This window comes from Gossypium hirsutum, chromosome D04 (genome assembly GCF_007990345.1).
Source record: "Gossypium hirsutum isolate 1008001.06 chromosome D04, Gossypium_hirsutum_v2.1, whole genome shotgun sequence".
Taxonomy (NCBI): domain Eukaryota; kingdom Viridiplantae; phylum Streptophyta; class Magnoliopsida; order Malvales; family Malvaceae; genus Gossypium; species Gossypium hirsutum.
In genome coordinates, this window is record NC_053440.1 from 11,037,883 (window position 1) to 11,055,988 (window position 18,106).

The 18,106-nt window shown below is 33.6% G+C and overlaps 1 protein-coding gene across 1 annotated transcript; it reads right to left on the reverse strand.

Moving 5' to 3' along the window:
• Window positions 1–12,599: 12,599 nt before the first annotated feature.
• On the reverse strand, window positions 12,600–16,532 carry LOC107926077 (ankyrin repeat-containing protein ITN1). Its single transcript, XM_016856870.2, has 4 exons — window positions 16,193–16,532; window positions 14,835–15,569; window positions 13,870–14,279; window positions 12,600–13,703 (listed from the first exon to the last, which is right to left on the reverse strand). The coding sequence occupies exons 1-4, from the start codon at window positions 16,215–16,217 to the stop codon at window positions 12,873–12,875; spliced, it is 2,001 nt and encodes a 666-aa protein (XP_016712359.1). The 5' UTR covers window positions 16,218–16,532; the 3' UTR covers window positions 12,600–12,872.
• Between the last annotated feature and the right edge of the window lie 1,574 nt (window positions 16,533–18,106).

Below are 18,106 nucleotides of genomic sequence, written 5' to 3' on the forward strand. Positions count from 1 at the left end.
GCTCACACAAGCTGTAGAGAACCTGCAACATATGTTGGATCTCAGTCATCGATAACTAATTCCCTAACCAGTACCCAATATGTATCATTTGGGTCTTCTCTCATAAGTTGTAGGTCAGGATTGTTATGTTAACTCTATATGATGTTACTCATACAAGCTGTAGAAAATACACAACATATACTAGATCTTAACCATTGATAAAGTAGTCCCTGATTAGCACCCAATTCCTTTAAAACGGTAACGAGTTTGCTATTCGTATTGTAACATTTACTAAATTCTCATGGCATTGTTCTATATACTTTCATTTTGATCTCTCTAATATAATCATTTATACACATCGCTTTACTATATAAATATTTCATAACCATCAATCGCCACATATTTATTAAAAAATGTTCTATATTACATACTTTGCAATTTAATCCACGTAGTGTTACAACTTAACATTTCCACAACAATTCAACTAAAAAGCAAGATATTATAATTTTTAAATAATTAAATTAACATAATAAGTTCTATATGAACTTACCTGGAAAAAGTGAAAACTGAAAAGGTGTTAGGGACTAATCCATAATTTTTCCTTTTTTGTGAATATCCTCTGATTGGTTTAAATCTCGATCTAAACCATAATATAATTCAATTATCAATTCAAAACATCATTTAACAACATACTAAACTATATATCTGTTCAATTCCATTGATCAGATATTCCCTAAAGTTTTTCATTTTATTCAATTTAGTCCCTAAAATCGAAATTGTTATAAATTTGAAATTTGAGCTTCGATTTTAAAACCAATCTCAATCTCATCCTTCTACAGACCTCAACAACCTATATTTATAGAAATGTTATGCTAAAATTGAAATTATTACACTTAAGTCCCTATGTTCAAAATTACTCATTTTTCTTTACAAACTAGTCCCTTTTCATAGCTAAGCTCAAAACCTATCAATTTAGTAGCAAAAATTTCAAGATTCAACAATGGAAACTTTTGTAAACTTTAACAGTTTTACAAATTGATCCACGGGTTAGCTAAATCAAGCTCCCAGGATCTCAAAGACATAAAAATTACAAGAAAATGACTTAAATTGCCTTAGAAATTGAAAGACCTAAGCTTGGAAAATGGAAACCCTATTTCCTCTTCTTTGAATTGGTTTTGGGCAGAAAGAGAGTGTGTCTTTCATTTCCTTTTTATTTTTCTTTTTATACCAAGTTTAACTATTAATTAGCCTCAATTAGCAGCATTATTAATCTTTAATTATTGAAAGATAAGTATGTTTAACTTAACTTTGTGGAAACATACATCATCCTTCACCAACCATCAAAGCAAATAAGTGTAATTGCTAAATTAGTCCATTAACTAATGAAGTTTGGGTGGATCTTAAAGTCCCGAGAAGTGATTTAGCATCCAATCCGTAGCTTTCGACTCAACAAGTTTATAAAGTTTCCTTATGTTCTCGGTAGATGGCATGTACCTATGTTTTGAGTCACTTTTGTATCATAAATGGTCACTTTGGAACATCAGTAGCTAATGTTAACTTGAATTAAGCATTTGGTTGTACATAGAGGTGCTCATGGGCCGGGCGGCCCGGCCCGAAATATGGGAGGGTTTGGGTAAAAATATAGGCCCGAAATATGGGCTTAGGCAAAAAAATGAGGCCCGTTTAGAAAACGTGCCGGGCCTCGGGCACTGCTTTTAAGGCTCGGGCCCAACCTGGCCCGGCCTAAATATAATAAATATATATTTTTAATTTTTTAATTTTAAAATATTTTAAAAATACTAAAATACTTTTTTTAAATTTTTTATTTTTAAAATAAATTTTTAGTGTTTTATTAAAAAATAGGTAGCGCCGGGCCGAGCTCGGGCTTAGGAATTTTTTTCCGGGCTGGGCCTGGACAAAATCTCAGGCCCATATTTCTGGCCGGGTCAGGTCCGGGCCTAGGATTCGGGCCGAAATTTTTTTCCTGGTCCGACCCATGAGCACATCTAGTTGTACATTATGTATGTAAATGGTATAATATGGTAAGAATGATTCAAATGTTGTAATTGGTAAATTGTTTAGGTGATTGTGAATCAGCATCATATGGACCTTGTGAAAGCAAAATATCTCGTCGCGCCGTTGGGTCCTTAATTTCATGACGAGAAATGGACAGTGAGTTACCTCGCAACCTGGAACCCCCCAAAGTCATGAAATTAACCCCATAGTTTGAATTTTTTTATTTTGGTCCTTATTGAACCTCAAGTGATTAAAAGAGCTTCCGTAAGCTTATTTTAACCTCGGAATTGATTATATAACATGTTATAATGAAGTATTGAATAAAATAATATGTATAAATTGTTACATTAAATTGTATTGAGATCATAGTTGCTTCGAAAACAAATGTGGCATCCAGTAACTCAGACCCGGCGATCGGGTCAGGTATGGAATGTTTCAAGATGTCAACACGTGACATTCCAAACGTCTCATATGAAATCCTTCTCACCTTAATAGAAAATGAGGATATGAAAAAACTCCTTATCTCTTTTTCCCTTAAACAATCTCTCTTTTTCACTCTTCTCACATGACACCTTTAACCTAGTGATGGCTCTCCACATTGTTAATTCTTAGTATCAACAATTGGTACAGTGAGCGTGGACGTTCATGGCTCACAAGCTTCAGATGCCTTTGGCGTTAGGGAGGTGAATCCCCATCTTGAAAAGTAAAACCCATAAGAAATCCACCCAAGACCAATCCTAAACTAGCACTAGGAAAACAACCTAGAATCCATTATACGCATATATTATCAGTTTCCACTATTTTGGTATTACAACCAATATCCCTAAAGTCACTCCAATGCCTCACAAAGTAACCAAACCTCTTAAAATATTCACTCAAGCTCCCAACAGTTTAAAAAAATGTAGGAAAAAATAAAGGTGCTCGAGGAGTAGTTGTCATCACAATAAAGAATCAACCAAGAACGACAAAGACTTTTCCAAGAGAAATATAAACGCCAGTGCCAAATAGATCAAAAGAATGAAAAAAATGAAAAGGTTATTGAAGAGCTAAGAGCCACTAAGAATGGTTAGCAACAGAGTCCTCGAGAGTAGGAAGATAAGACTGTACAATCATCTCATGAAGGACAACATAGACTGCGACATGAAAATTATGTGGTGAACCAGTGGCAAGAACAGATTCGCTATGAGAATGAGAATACATTTGAAGAAAGGATACTTTTGAAGAATTCTACAAAGGTGAATCAGTCGACTTACCCTAGAATTATTCAAACGAATCCTTAGCATCAAAAGTGTTTTTACACCACGTACCCCAAACGTTCAAGTTTCCCAAGGTGAATTATGGTGGTCGTGGTAACCTACAAGGCTATTTGGAATACTACAACAATTACATGAACATTTTTAGTACATTAGATAAAGTTAAATGTTGAGCATTTTCCATTACTCTTAAGGACTCTGCTAATGTTTGGTATTTATCACTTTAAAAAAACTCTATTTGAGCATTTGAGCATTTGAGCATTAGTCGATTTGTTTACAAGCAGATTCTTGGCTAACAAGATACTGCAACAATCTACAAATTATCTCATGTCAACCAAAAAAAAGAAGATGAAACCCTTTGAGAATTGATCTACAGGTTTAATGTTGTGACAATGATAACAAATGGGGGTGTCAGATGACTTCACTATCCAAGCATTCGTGTCAAGTACAAGCTACGAATTTTTGAAGTATGATTTAATCAGTAAGCCACCTACTAGATTATCCTCCCTCTACGAGATGGCGTACAAGATTGTAAAAAGTGATGAAATCTAAAAAGTTCATGCTCAGGCACATGCCAAATATTTTAATAGTTAGTGTCGAGGAAGGTCACTGCTTAACGATCGACATATAAAAAACTCTATAAACGAAACACATAGGGGACAAACAATCTTACAGCCCTAGAAAATCTTTGCGTTACCAAATGTCCATTAGAGATTGCAGGTAGTATCTAAAAAGTTAAAGCCAACAAGGCAAAGCCTCATATAATAGGTTTTATTTTTACCATAATTTGACTTGTAACGCCCCAAAATTTCCTATACAATATTTGGTACTGTTTTGAGATCATGTTCAATGAACTTTTAGGAAAATGTGGAAATGAGTAAGATAAAGAGAATTCATAAGGAATTAAATTGATATTGAATATAGAAATTGATGTAGAAAATTGCAAATGTCAAAATGTGGAAAACTGACCAAATTGTAAATTTTGAGAAGTTGGAGGACAAATGCATTTTGAGCAAATCGAGAAAATATGAGGTATTGATGATTATTTGGCATGAGAATGACTTGAAATATGAATTAGTACAATGGAAATCACTTTTGGACTAAATTTGAAGAGATTGGGAAGTATAATGACCAACTTGCAACTTTTCCATTTTCACTGTTGAAAGGGAATAAGTGTAATTTTAACCATCCATGGACATATAGTAGAGAGAAAATATGATTTATGAAGGTTTAATTTGATAAGTGTCAAATTTGTTGTGAAGGAAATGTAATAAGTGGTAAAAAAGGGGCTAAAATGCAAATTTTCCACATAAGGGCATTTTGGTTATTTCATCTAAAATTTGTATTGAAAATATTTTTTTGTTGAGATATTCTCTAATTGGGTCATTCTAATTCCCTATATTTTTCAACTTTTGAATTATCAATTTTGACATTAATGATAGTTGTTAATTCACTAACTAGATTTTTCGTGAAAATAACAAGCTCGACATGACATTACACGTATGATAATATGTTTGCCACATCAGATTTACGAAATAGAAGAGCTTAACTTAATGAATTTAACAGTTATTGTTTGGTGAGAACTAAAATTTTAAATTTTGAAAAATACAAGGATAAAAAATGACCAAATTAAAGTACATGAACTAACTTCACAACTTTTGTAAAGCATTAGAAGTAATAGTAAAATTTAACCTGTAAAACTGAACGTCGATAATGACAATATAAAACAATCGCAAAGTAAAAAGAAAGAAAAATAAGAACACACATATTTTACATGGAAACCCTTTCGGGGAAAAACCACAGGCAGAAGAGAAGAAAATTCACTAATGTTGAAATTCGAATGATACAAGAGGAGTTTCAGCTATATCTATTTAAAGGTTAAAAAAGCTTATTCTAATCAATGTCAAATAGATGAAGTGTAGAAATGTTGAAAAATATTATTCTATTCAATGTCAAACAAAAGAATTATAATTCTATATGGATTTTACTTTACTTTTATTTTATCTTACCACTGTATTTTATTTTAATAAGGATTTGGTCACTCAACGCTAACAATCTCCACCTTGACACAAGTTCTCAACGAACAAGTTCTTCACCTCGAAATCTCAATGAACAAGTTCTCCACCTCTTCCATGAAACCCCTTAAGGGGTATTCTTCAACAATGAACATCAACCAAGCCCAAGCAATACTCAAACTTGGTTATAGGAAATGACTTAGTCATCATATCTACAGGATTTTCATAAGTACTAACTTTGCTCTCAAAAATATCTCCACGAGCAATAATATCATTCCCAAAATGATATTGAACATCAATGTGCTTTGTTCTCTCATAAAACATTTGATTTTTCGTAAGGAAGATGACATTCTAACTATCACAAAACACTGTATTGATCTAAAGGTCTTTACTGAGTTCACCAAAGAGTCCCTTTAACCAAATATCTTCTTTACAAGCCTTATTAATCGCTATGTACTCAACGTGAGTAGTAGACAAAGCAACTGTAGTTTACAAAGTGGCTTTGAAAATGATTGTCCAACCCCCAATAGTAAAGACATACCCTGTGAATGATCTTTTTTATCAAGGTCTCCAGTAAAATCAGAATCAACATACTCAATGACTCCATCTCTAGTTTTTCTAAACTGCAAGCAAACATCAGTAGTACTTCGTAAGTATATAAAAATCCACTGAATTGCTTTCTATTGTTGTTTATCAGGATTAGCCATGTATTTACTAACTGCACTAACTACATATGATAAATTTGGATGTAAGCAAACCATAACATACATAAGAGATCCCACTACACTAGAATATAGAACATGTGACATGTAGTCAATCCCATCATCTAATCACGGAGACAAAGCCGATGAAAGTCTGAAGTGGGCTGTTAATGGAGTACTAACAGGCTTCGCACTTTGCATATTGAACTAATAAAGAACTTTCTCAATGTACCCTTTCTGACTTAGGTACAATTTACATGCTTTTTTATCTCTGAGAATCTCCATCCCAAGTATCTTTTTTACTGCTCCCAAATCTTTTATTTCAAATTCTTTACTAAGTTAGGCTTTTACCTTTCTTATCTCTCCTTTATCTTTGACTGCTATCAACATGTTATCAACATAAAGGAGTAGATATACAAATGAACTATCATTGTTTTTCTTAAAATAAACACAACTGTCAAAACTGCTTCTTTTGGAATCATGAGTAGTCATAAATGAATCAAACCTCTTATACCACTGCCTTGGTGACTATTTCAGACCATAAAGGGACTTTTTCAACAAGCAAGCATAGTTCTTATTTTCTAGGATTGTAAAACCCTCTAGTTGTTGCATGTTAATATCTTTCTTAAGTTCTCCATGCAAGAACGCTGTTTTTACATCTAACTACTCAAGCTCCAAATCATACATGGCCACAATACCAAATGTAACCAATTGTAAAATCAACTTACTTTCATCATGCTAACATGTTCAGAATTACTTCCATGGCAACTTGAGCTTTTATGGGTTTGGAAACCAAATTAAGTCCTCTCGGATGTTTTATTTAGTTAAATATGCATGTTACTGATCATATTAGACTAAGGATTCCTTAGCAATTATGCAAGGTTACAGGGATATTTATGTTTGCAATAGTTTAATTACATAAATCTAAAAACCATGCAAGATAATAAAACTATCTAAAGATGTTATGAACCTTAACTTAGTCGATTTTAATGACCTAAATTAAGCATTGCACTTTTCAATTATGCGTCTACTAGTCGTTGTCTAGTTAAGATCGCTCAGCTAATCTGAGTGCACCCAATCAGGTATGAATGAAATACATCATGATATTAATTGAAAACATAATCGACCGAGGCACAAAATATGTTAACATGAATTAAATAAATCTCATTAAATTAATATAATCATCCTAGCAGATAGGAATTAAAACTTCATAGTTGATGTCAAAAACATAAAATACAAAGTAAACATGTTTAAAATAAATGAAAAGAGGAAAGAGTTTACTCAGTTCAGCAACCTTTCGGATCTATTCTAATTGATGTGCTCAACTCTACTCAGTTTAGCAGTCTTTCGGTTCTATTCTGACTAAAGCACTCCTCCGTTTTGATTAAAGCTTCTTTTGCTAAGGGTTTAGAAGGTAGCTGACTAAAAAGTGCCTTTGAAAAGCTTTTAAGGCTAAAGAATAGAGAGGGGATGGGCGGCTATGCAAGGGAAAAAGGGAAAAAAATTGAGAGAAAACTAATATGAGTGAGAGATGAATGTTGAGTGATGAGGGATGATGGAAAAGTGATGAATAGCAAGGTACTTATAGGTGAAGATAAAGGTTTAAGTTTACTAAAAGTAGGTTTAAATTTCCTTCCTTCCCTCTCTTATGTGATCGACCATGCTTTAAGGAAAAGGGATGACCAAGTCTTCTTAATTTGAATTCGAATTTCAAGCTAAAAATAGCTATAGAGTGGACGATTTCAACAGAGAAGTTGTTGGACTGAATTTTGATTATTTTCCAACTGTAGGGACCTTCAATTAAATATCCCAAAACAAATTTTGGGCAGCCAACATCAAGTTCCGAAATTGGGCTTTTAATTCCCCTTATTGGACGGTTTTTTCAGTCCAATACCTTAGTAGTAGACTGTCCATGGCCGCCCGGCCCGACGGCCCGCCCAAAATATGGAAGGGTTTGGGTAAAAATATAGGTCCGAAATATGGGCTTGGGCAAAAATTTAGGCCCGTTTAAAAGATGGGCCAAGCCTCGGGCAAGTTTTTTTGGCCCGGGCCCGGCTCGGCCCGGCCCAAAAATATTATATATATATATATTTATTTTTAAAATATAATAGTTTTTTATTTTAAGTTTATTTACTTTCATTTCCTTGACTAGTGTTATAAAATAATAATAATAAAACATCAAGTTTGTTTTACTAATCAAATGTTAGATTTTGTTACAACAATTAATACAATTAATACAATTAATAATTTGATAAATTTACTAATCAAATGTTAGATTTTATTACAACAATTAATACAATTAATACAATTAATAATTTGATAAATTTACTAATCAAATGTTAGATTTTATTACAACAATTAATACAATTAACAATTAATAATTTGATAATTTTACTAACAATTAATTTTAATAACAATTAGTTTTAATTTTATTAAAAAAATAATTTTAATTTTAATTAAAAATGGGTCGGGCCGGGCTCGGGCCCCATATTTTTTCTCCTGACCGGGCCTGGGCAAAATCTTAGGCCCATATTTCGGGCCTGGGCCTAGTAAACGGGCTAAAATTTTTTATAGGCCCGGCCCGAACACGGCCCGACCCGGCCCATGGACAGGTCTACTTAGTAGACATGTCCATCTTTTATCACATTCTTTACTGGGTTAAGTAGTCAACCCCATGCCCAAAATTACACGGTCTTGTCGTCCACATGGATAATTTGTGCATGACCATATTTTATTTATTTAAATCATGTCTCTAATAGCCTACCTACATAGTGAAAATACATACATTAATAAATTAACATGATTTAATATAAAATATGTATGAAAATCATGTAATTAAGCATAATTGCACATACTTTCCAAATTCATGTCTAAAATTACTAATTAAGTAAAATTCATTTATTTCACTAATAATTACTCGAGATAAGCATAATAATTAAGTAAAAAGGTGGTAAAAATATATAGAAAAACCCTATATAATTTTGAGTTTACACCAAACAAGACTCGAATCAAACTATGCTTAACAACTGGAGGAAACACATATGTGAAGTCTACACCTAGAATCTAACTGTAACCTTTTGCAACTAGTCTTGCTTTATATCTGGGTTCTTCAACTCCTAGAGTCTCTTCTTTTTTCTTGAACACCCATTTACAACGAACAGCCTTTTTACCCTTAGGGAGCTTCACTAGGTCTCATGTTCTATTCTTATGGAGTGATTCCATCTCTTCTTGCATGGAAAACATCCATTTTCCTGAATTTTCACAGCTAACTGCCTCTGAATAAGTAGGATCAGCCTTGACGTACCTTTTTGGAGGTTTAATTTCTCTTTTAGGTCTATTCTTGAAAATAAAATATTATGGTGGTAACTGTGGTGAAGAAGCAACTCTATTCTGAGTTTTTGTTTTAACCTGAGAAGTAGACACTGTTGTAGATCTTAGATCAATCTGAAGCTCCACCTACTTCACATGTGTGTTTGAACTTTACTAGTCTTTATTGGAAGAGTCTTTAAGAGGTAAGTTAGGTAGCATAGTAGTTTCATTAAAAATATCATCTTTACTAATTACAACTTTCCTCATTTCAGGACACCATATCTTATACCCTTTAACACCTACCTTATAACTAAGAAAAACACATTTAATAGATCTAGGCTTAAATTTTCCATTATCAACATGAGCATACGCGGGACACCCAAAAATCTTCAAATCAGAATAATTAGCAAGATTATCAGACCATACCTCTTGCGGAGTCTTTTTCTTATTGGTAATGGAAGGAGACTGGCTAATCAAAAAATGCAGTAGAGGTTACTTCAGCCTAAAACGACTTTGGTAAATAAGCATTCGACAACATACATCGAACCTTTTTCATGATTTTTCTATTCATTCGTTCTGCAACGCCGTTTTACTGTGGAGTATGATGAACTGTCAAGTGTCTCACGATCCCTTCTAATTTTTACAATTCATTAAACACATCAGAACAGAATTCCAAGCCATCATCTGTGCGGAGATGTTTTATCTGTTTTTCTTTTTACTTCTTGATCATAGTTTTTCAAATCTTAAGTACGAAAAACACATCACTTTTCTACTTTAAAAAGAATGCCCAAACTTTTCTGAAAAAATCATCAATAATCGTCAGCATATAATTAACGACACCTTTCGAAAGCACTCTAAATGGTCCCCAAAGATCAGGATGAATAATCCAACATTCCTTTCATGTTATGGATTCCTCTGGTGACGAGCACTCTTTTACTTCCCAAAAATGTAGTGTTCACAAAACTTTAGTTTGCTAATGCCTTGTCCATCAAGAAGTTCTATTTTTCTTAATTTTGTCATGTCGTTCTCACTCATATTCCCTAGATGCATATGCCAAAGTCTAGTAACATCATCTTTTGACAAGGAAGAGAAAGCGATGGCTGCATCACTAGTAACAGTAGAACCTTGCAAAACATATAACTTGGTAGTCTTTCTCTGCCCTTTCATCACAACGAGGGAACCCTTGCTAATCTTCAAAACCCCACTTTCAACTATGTACTTGTGCCCTTTTGAATCAAGAGTACTCAACGAAATCCTCAACGAAATCAAACTCATCTTCAATTCTGGTACATGTCGTAAGCCACTAAGTGTTCTGACGACTCCATCAAACATCTTAATTTTGATCGTGTCAATATTTGTGATTTTACATGAAGCATTATTTCCATCAAAACAACACCTTTAGAAACTGTTTCATATGTTGTAAACTAATCCCAATTATGACTCATATAGAAGGTGCAACTAGAATCGAGGATTCACTCATCGCTCACTTTAGAGTTGTTGACAGAAGCAACTAGGAGTTCACCATTGCTGTAGTCTTCTACAACATCAGCTTCACCGGATTGTTCTAGTTGTTTTCCCTTTTGATTCGTAGCCTCCCTTTTGATCTTGTTCTGTAACTTATAGCACTCAGATTTAATGTTCCCTTTCTTCCTACAGAAGTTATAGGTTTTACCTTTGTTTAAAGATCTCGATCTAACCTTAGATTTACTGTAAGAATTTCGTTCTTGTGTCCTTCCACGATTACCACCAGTATTTTGTTCTTGTCTCTCATGAACAACGAGACTCTTTCCCTGAGAGTCAGATCTAACCACAAGATGTTTCATCTTGTCATACGAGGTTAATGAAGCATAGACTTCATCAACTATGAGAGATTCACAACTATAAAAAATCGTATCTCTAAATGTTGAATAAAACGGTGGCAACGAATAAAGTAGAATTAACCTTAAATATTTTTATCATACCGAACCTCTATGGCCTTTAGATCTGAGAGAATTTATTTAAACACAGTTAAGTGTTCGTGCATAGATGCATCTTCCTTCAAATGAAGCATAAAGACGCTGCTTCATATGCAACTTGCTAATTAGAGTTTTCGACATGCATAGCTACTGCAGCTTTGCCCATAAAGCAGCAGTGGTCTTCTCCTTCATCACGTCCTGTAAAATTTCATTTGACAGATGCAGATGTAATTGTGTCAAAGCGTTTCGATCTTTACGCTTCTTCTTTTCCTCCGTCAATGTCGAAGGTATCTTATCTATCCCTAGTAGGACATCCTTCAAATCCATCTGCACAAGAATTGTCTGCATCTTTATCTTCCATAACGTTAATCTAGTGTTGCGATCCAACAACGAAATATTATACTTCAGTGTCGCCATTACCGTGATCGAGACAAGCAACTCGAAAAGCTCTTGATACTAGTTTGTAAAAACTGAACATCGATAATGACAATATAGAACGATCGCAAAGCAAAAATAAAGAAAAATAAGAACACACAGATTTTACGTAGAAATTCTTTCGAAAAAAAAACCACGAGCAAGGAGAAGGAAATTCACTAATGTTGAAATTCGAATGATACAAGAGGAGTTTCAACTACATCTATTTAAAGGTTGAAAAACATTATTCTAATTAATGTCAAATAAAAGAAATATAGTTCTATATGAATTTTACTTTTATTTTATTTTATTTTATTTTATTTTATTTTACCACTATATTTTATTTTAATAAAAATTCAAGTCACTCAACTCTAATATAACTAAACAAAATCATAAACTAATACATTTTTGTAAATAGAGTTGTTTTTCTAAGTATGTCGGCAAGGATATAAAGCTAATTATTGTCAATACATGAAACCCTATCTAATAACTCTCTTTTAGTTTTTAATTAAACATGTATTATTAATTATTTTCTGAATACATATTTTAATTCGTCAGATTATTTTATGCGTTCCAGCAGCCTCCTTTAAATAATTTTAATTTGGAAAGTATTTCTTCTCTATTAATTTATTTAGCATAAGCATACTAAGATTATATTCTACAACCACGAATATTTGTTTTGTTATGAAAAGGAATTTTTTATTAGAAAAATATCTTTAACTATATGAAAATTTTGAGCACCCAAAAGTTGGAGTTGGGGGTGGTTGTTGCAGCATTTATTACTCAAGCCGACATTCTTGCTTCCGCTTTGTTCGCTCCCGCTCACGTAGATGCTTCCCCTAAGGCAGAATGCTCTCCTACTGATGCATTTTTACATCCCACAACTTTGATAAATAGCTATTATACACTCTTTCAAAGGTGGCAGATTCTAGACAAACCTCCTGGCTGTCTACTTAAAAAACAATCCCATTTACCTCTCTTTAATATTTACTCACACCCACTGGGCGCAAAATGTTTGTTTAATTTCAGGAATCATTGTTCCTTTTGTGCCAAAAAACAGTTTAATCCTACATTTTCAAGGCGCAGTTAAAAATCCTCCACAATGCTGACTGGCCCACCACATCTGAATTCGTATCGGCTTATGAACAACCAACACCGGCATTCCAAATGAAGCCTTCCTCATTTAAATCCCATCTTCTATGTAATTGGACTCCCTTCCCGTTTTCGAAATCAGAGAGCATAAATCCGATCAACTTCAACTTCGGAATTACTCGCGTCCGAACGGTGCCAAGAGTTGGATCCACTCCTCCTCGAATTCTTTACCCTCTTCCTTCTACTCCTCTTTGATTTCACTACATAGTAAGTCATGGTGCCGATAACCCCACCCATTACCATACCCCCTACCACGCTAACCAAAATCGCAGCCCACTCGTGTTTCCGCCCAACCACTATATACGAGGAGGCCATAAAAGCAACCGAAGTACAGACCGAAGCCAACCACATCAACTTGTTAATCACTTCCACGACCTGTTTCTCCGCTTTTGTTTCACCTCTAACCAACGTAATTTGCACCACCACAACCGCCAAAGACGTGAAGAGAGCAATAGCATTGAAGATGAAGAAAATCTTGAAAGAACAAGAGCTTGCCACCACAGCGACTCCACTATCTTGATCCCCTCCTGGCACAGTAAATATAGCAGCGAAAGCAACTGTTGCGAATAGAACAGCCACTACAGTCACTGAATTCGTGGCATTGTTAATTCCTTCCCGGTGGAGTTTTCTGAGTTCCTTCGAGATATTATGAACATTTTTGTTGGTTTTTCTGGTTTGTTCGAGCTGTGTGTGGACATCTTTCTTAATTTGTGTCACCGTCAGCCTCAACTCATCTCTCGGTTGATTCAGTTCGTTAGCTCGGAGAGCACCACAACGACAAAGGCAGCTCTTTATATCCGAGGATTCTGCAGAGAGGGGAAGCCCCTCAGCTATGTCTAGGGCTGTTTTATGGTCTCGGTTGGGTGCATTGACATTTGTATCGGGTAGGCGCAACAACTCACTTACTATCTGCAAAGAAATCAGAAGATTCAATTAGACAAACCGATTACAGAAAATTGCATGGAATGTCACAAAATATACAAAATCATGGGTACCATTTACTAGATCTAATGAAATTGGAATGTCACAAAATACATTTTTGGGAAGATCCCGGAATCTCGAGGGATATTTGTACCTCAGCTCTCTTTTTCCGAGTGGCTACATGCAATGCTGTGTTCCCAAACTTGTCCGGAAGCATCACAATAGCAGCTTCTGCCTCGAGAAGCAACTTCACAACCTCACAGCTCTGTCCTTTAACAGCCATGTGCAATGCAGTCTGTCCTTTCTTGTCGGTTCTTCTTGCCAATTGAGGATATTTGCATAGCAAAGTTTTTACGACATCAACATGCCCTTGTCGAGCAGCTAGATGTAATGCGTTTTTCCCATTTGATCTTGTACTCTCTAGCAAGCCACCATCCCTCAATAACAGCTCATTGACTACCGCCGTATGCCCTTTGGTAGCTGCAGAGACAAGGGGGTTCGCATTCGATGGCCCGAAAGTCTGGCACAGACTAGGGTCATGATCTAGCAGCACTTGGACAATAGCTGCACAGGAAGAACCCGGGTTAGTGTTCCATCCTACCGCAAATCAATACTGCAGGCATTCATTTATTCACTATTTAGAGTCCATATCATAGACAAACAAAATGATGAAAGTTGTCCTGAAGGTTGAGAAGTGATAGTGCCTCATAATAACATTCATAACATAAGGGTGCAGCAGACTGTTCCCGGAGGAAGTTATATAGTAAGGCACAAAATACTGTGCCTCAAAACATTTCTCGAGCAAGTGCACATCAATATACTGAAGTTAACCCTATGATTTTAACAAATTCTGTTCCCTAATAATTAATGAAGTGAATAAACTACTAGATAGATTAAAGATGACATTAGTTGAAGGCAATCTAGTAAAAGCAACCCCTATTTTTTCTTTTTTTAATTTAGCCCTCTTGTTTTCCTACATTTTCTGAGCTATCTAACGTAACAGAATAGTCAAAATTGTTCACTAGTCTTCGCCCACATATACGGTTTAAGAACTCGAACAACCAATAAAAGAAAATCACCATAAGCAAAATCACATAACGAAAAGCTCAAGATCATTACCATGGTGCCCTTGGCTCGCAGCAATATGCAAGGGATCAAACCCAGTTTTATTCTTCTTAGTCACAGTCTCTTTATTAGAGTATTTTAACAACTCCTTGACAACATCAAGATATCCTTTATCAGCAGCAGTAAACAAGGCTGTCTCACCCAATTCATTTATTTCATTCACCACACTTGCTTGAATCTCGGAGACCTCCATGTCGAGATCTTCCCCACTTGCAGTCCTCATCATCTGCAAATCAATATCTGCAAGAATCTGCTTTACAGATGCCAGGTCACCACGCTGTGCTGCCAAGTGCAGCTCAGTGTCATTATGGCGACCTGTTACCTGCTTCACATATTTCTTTTTGCCAGCCTGATCAATGCGCTTGCCAGAATTCGATAGCACCAGAGCTGGGGCTGTTGCTGTAGATGATGGTGATGGTGTTACCGAGGGTTCGGCAGTGCCGGAACTGGAACTGGAGAGGCTACTAGACATCCTGTCAATCCGCTTGCTGGAATTCGATAGGACCAAAGCTGGGGCCTTTACTGTTGAGGACGGTGATGGTGTTGCCGAGTTGATACTTGAACAGGAGAGGCTGCTCGCCATCCTATCAATACACTTTGCGGAACTCGGTAGGATCAGGGTCGGAGCTGTTGAAGTCAACGATGGGGATGGCATTTTTGACGCTTCAATGACTGGATTCCAACTTGGCTGTGGAGTACCTAGTCCTTCCTCTAGATCCATTTCTCCACCTAAACAATCAATCATCAATTCCAATAATTCTTAAACAAACCACAATTTTTTCATAATCCTTCATAGAAATGATATAATTAACCCCATCAACCAAAAACGCAACAAACATTAACTTCTTCTTCCGCTTCTACCAAAGAAGCAATCATAAAAATTAAGTCACTTTCCACTACTTCATCTTAATTCATAATTTCAAAATAAAACTAGGAAAAATTTTCAAAAAAAAGAAACCTAATTCCCATCAAAGTCTCATCTCTGTTTTCTAATTAAGCTCCAACGGATGAAGATATGAACTGTATTTTTGGATCAAACAAGATCTGAACTTGATAGCTAAAACTATATTGTCTATGTTCAATAGTACTCAAATATTCTTTCAGACAGTCAATTTAAGCTAAAATTCAATTAAAAAAAGATTAAAAGGAACATCTTTTTTCAGCTGAATTAAGCTCATTTTCTATTTTTAAAAATAAATTTAAGCATTTTGAAGAAAGAATCAGTTACCCAGAATCAAAAAGTTAACTTTTAAGCTAAAGGAAGAAACTTTGTAACAAAAAAGTAAGAAAAAAATAGACAGAAATAATGATGTAAAATTAAAGATGGATGAAAGGAGAGTCAACTGGGTTACCTTGTTGGATTGAAGAAGAGGCCATGGGTGTAACAGAGATGAAGCAAAGCTGAGAATAGCAAATAAAAACAGGAATCGGCCCTTCCTAATTTATGTAGCCTCTGGTTGTTCAATAAGCAAAGATCATTTTTTTGGGGTTTTCCTTTTCACATCAAATTTAACTCGTTTTTGTTGAAATTAGATTTAGTAATGTTAGATACCATATAAAAAAGGCAAGTATTGATAGTACGAAAAAGAATCAAAATTAATTTTTTACTATTTAATTTTAATTAGGAAGGCAACAAAAAGAGAAAACGGATACCAATATTCTAATTAGTTCACCAATTAGGGTTTGAATATAAAATTATTGAGATGAAGATTGATTCATGCATCTACCCAATCAATCACATTCATTTGATGTGATGTGATGTACTGATATTTTTGAAATATGTATAATCATCTTAAGTTGTAATATGCTCTAATTTTTTTTTTATTTCGTCAATTTGAAATTTCTGTCTCTATGTTTAGTTTTAGAAATTTAGAAGAATTTAAAAATTTAGATGTAATAGTTACGGCTGTTAGAATTTCTTTTAATAAATTTATTGGTGTGAAATTTTGAAATAAAAAAATATTTATTAATAATTATATAATGGTAAAATTAATATTAAAAATATTGATTAAGATTTATTCTTAAAAATATTCATTTAAACTCGTTATAATAAAATTATTTTTTATTGTAGTGTTCTAAAATAATTAATGTTAATATTTTAATTGAAGTAGTTAATAATATCATTTATTTATACTAAATAGTGATATTCTAAAAGTAAAAGAATCAAATTAAATAAAAATTAAAATATTTAGATTTAATGTTAAGTTTCAACATAATATAAGGTCAAAATTAAAATTTGACCATTACCTTATAATTAAAAGAAAGGATAAACTGAAAAAACGCGTGTTAAATAGATTAATTTATAATTTTAGAAAATTGTAGGATCAAATTATAATAAAATAAAATAAATTTTAAAAGAAAAAGAGAAAAGCGTGCGACGTGTATATAGATTTTAGGGGGAAAAGTAATTTACAACGTTAAAGGATTATGTATAAAAAAAAATACCATATTTTTGTTTTGGTTTGCTATTATTAATTAAATTAAAACATTTAAATGTAATTAGAGGATGATAATAGAAAAATGCAGTAAGGAATGCTGAAATGGTATAAAATCAAGAAATTAATTTCTTAATTATATTTATTAAATAACGTTAATTAAATTTGTTACGACGGAATTTGCATTCGAAGGCACTAACGTTTGGATGAAATAATGCAATTATCTTTGTTCCCTTTTCTTTATTAAGTGTTAAAACAGTTGGATCGGTTAATACTTAAATTAAATTATTCGAAATATGAAAAATTTTTACCGTTAATCAAATTGAAATTTTTTTCAAATACATTAACCGAATTGAAATATTTCGGTTAATTCGGTCAGTTAACTAAAATTTATATGTTTTTATTTTTTGATTAAAATAAGTATAAAACATATAAAAAAATACATTACTAATGCTTTTTTATTTAATAGTTTAAAAAAACTTTAAATGGAGTTGAAAACAACAAATAAGACATTATAAATACTACATATATTAATTATTTATATATTAGGGCTGAGCTATATATATATTATATATAATAAATGTTATTTATTTAGATTAATTATTTGATTTCGAACCGATTTAATCGATTAATTCAATTTTAATGAAATGAGAATTTCTATAAGATATTGGATGAAGGTGCTAAACCATGAATTTCTACGCTATAATTATTTAACTCCACTGCCAACGCTCAACTCAACCTTTTAACTATATTTTCTATTTTGCACTATTCATCTTCTACATATTTTACAATATATTAAATAATCAATAAATGTATTCAATTTAATCTCTT

Excerpts from the sequence above, each read along its gene's own strand:
- LOC107926077 (XM_016856870.2), bottom strand. The coding sequence starts at position 16,217 with ATGGCCTCTTCTTCAATCCAACAAG. Across the intron at positions 15,570-16,192 it reads CTCTTCTTCAATCCAACAAG|GTGGAGAAATGGATCTAGAG; the intron begins GTAACCCAGTTG and ends TTGATTGTTTAG. Across the intron at positions 14,280-14,834 it reads TGCGAGCCAAGGGCACCATG|CTATTGTCCAAGTGCTGCTA; the intron begins GTAATGATCTTG and ends CTTCCTGTGCAG.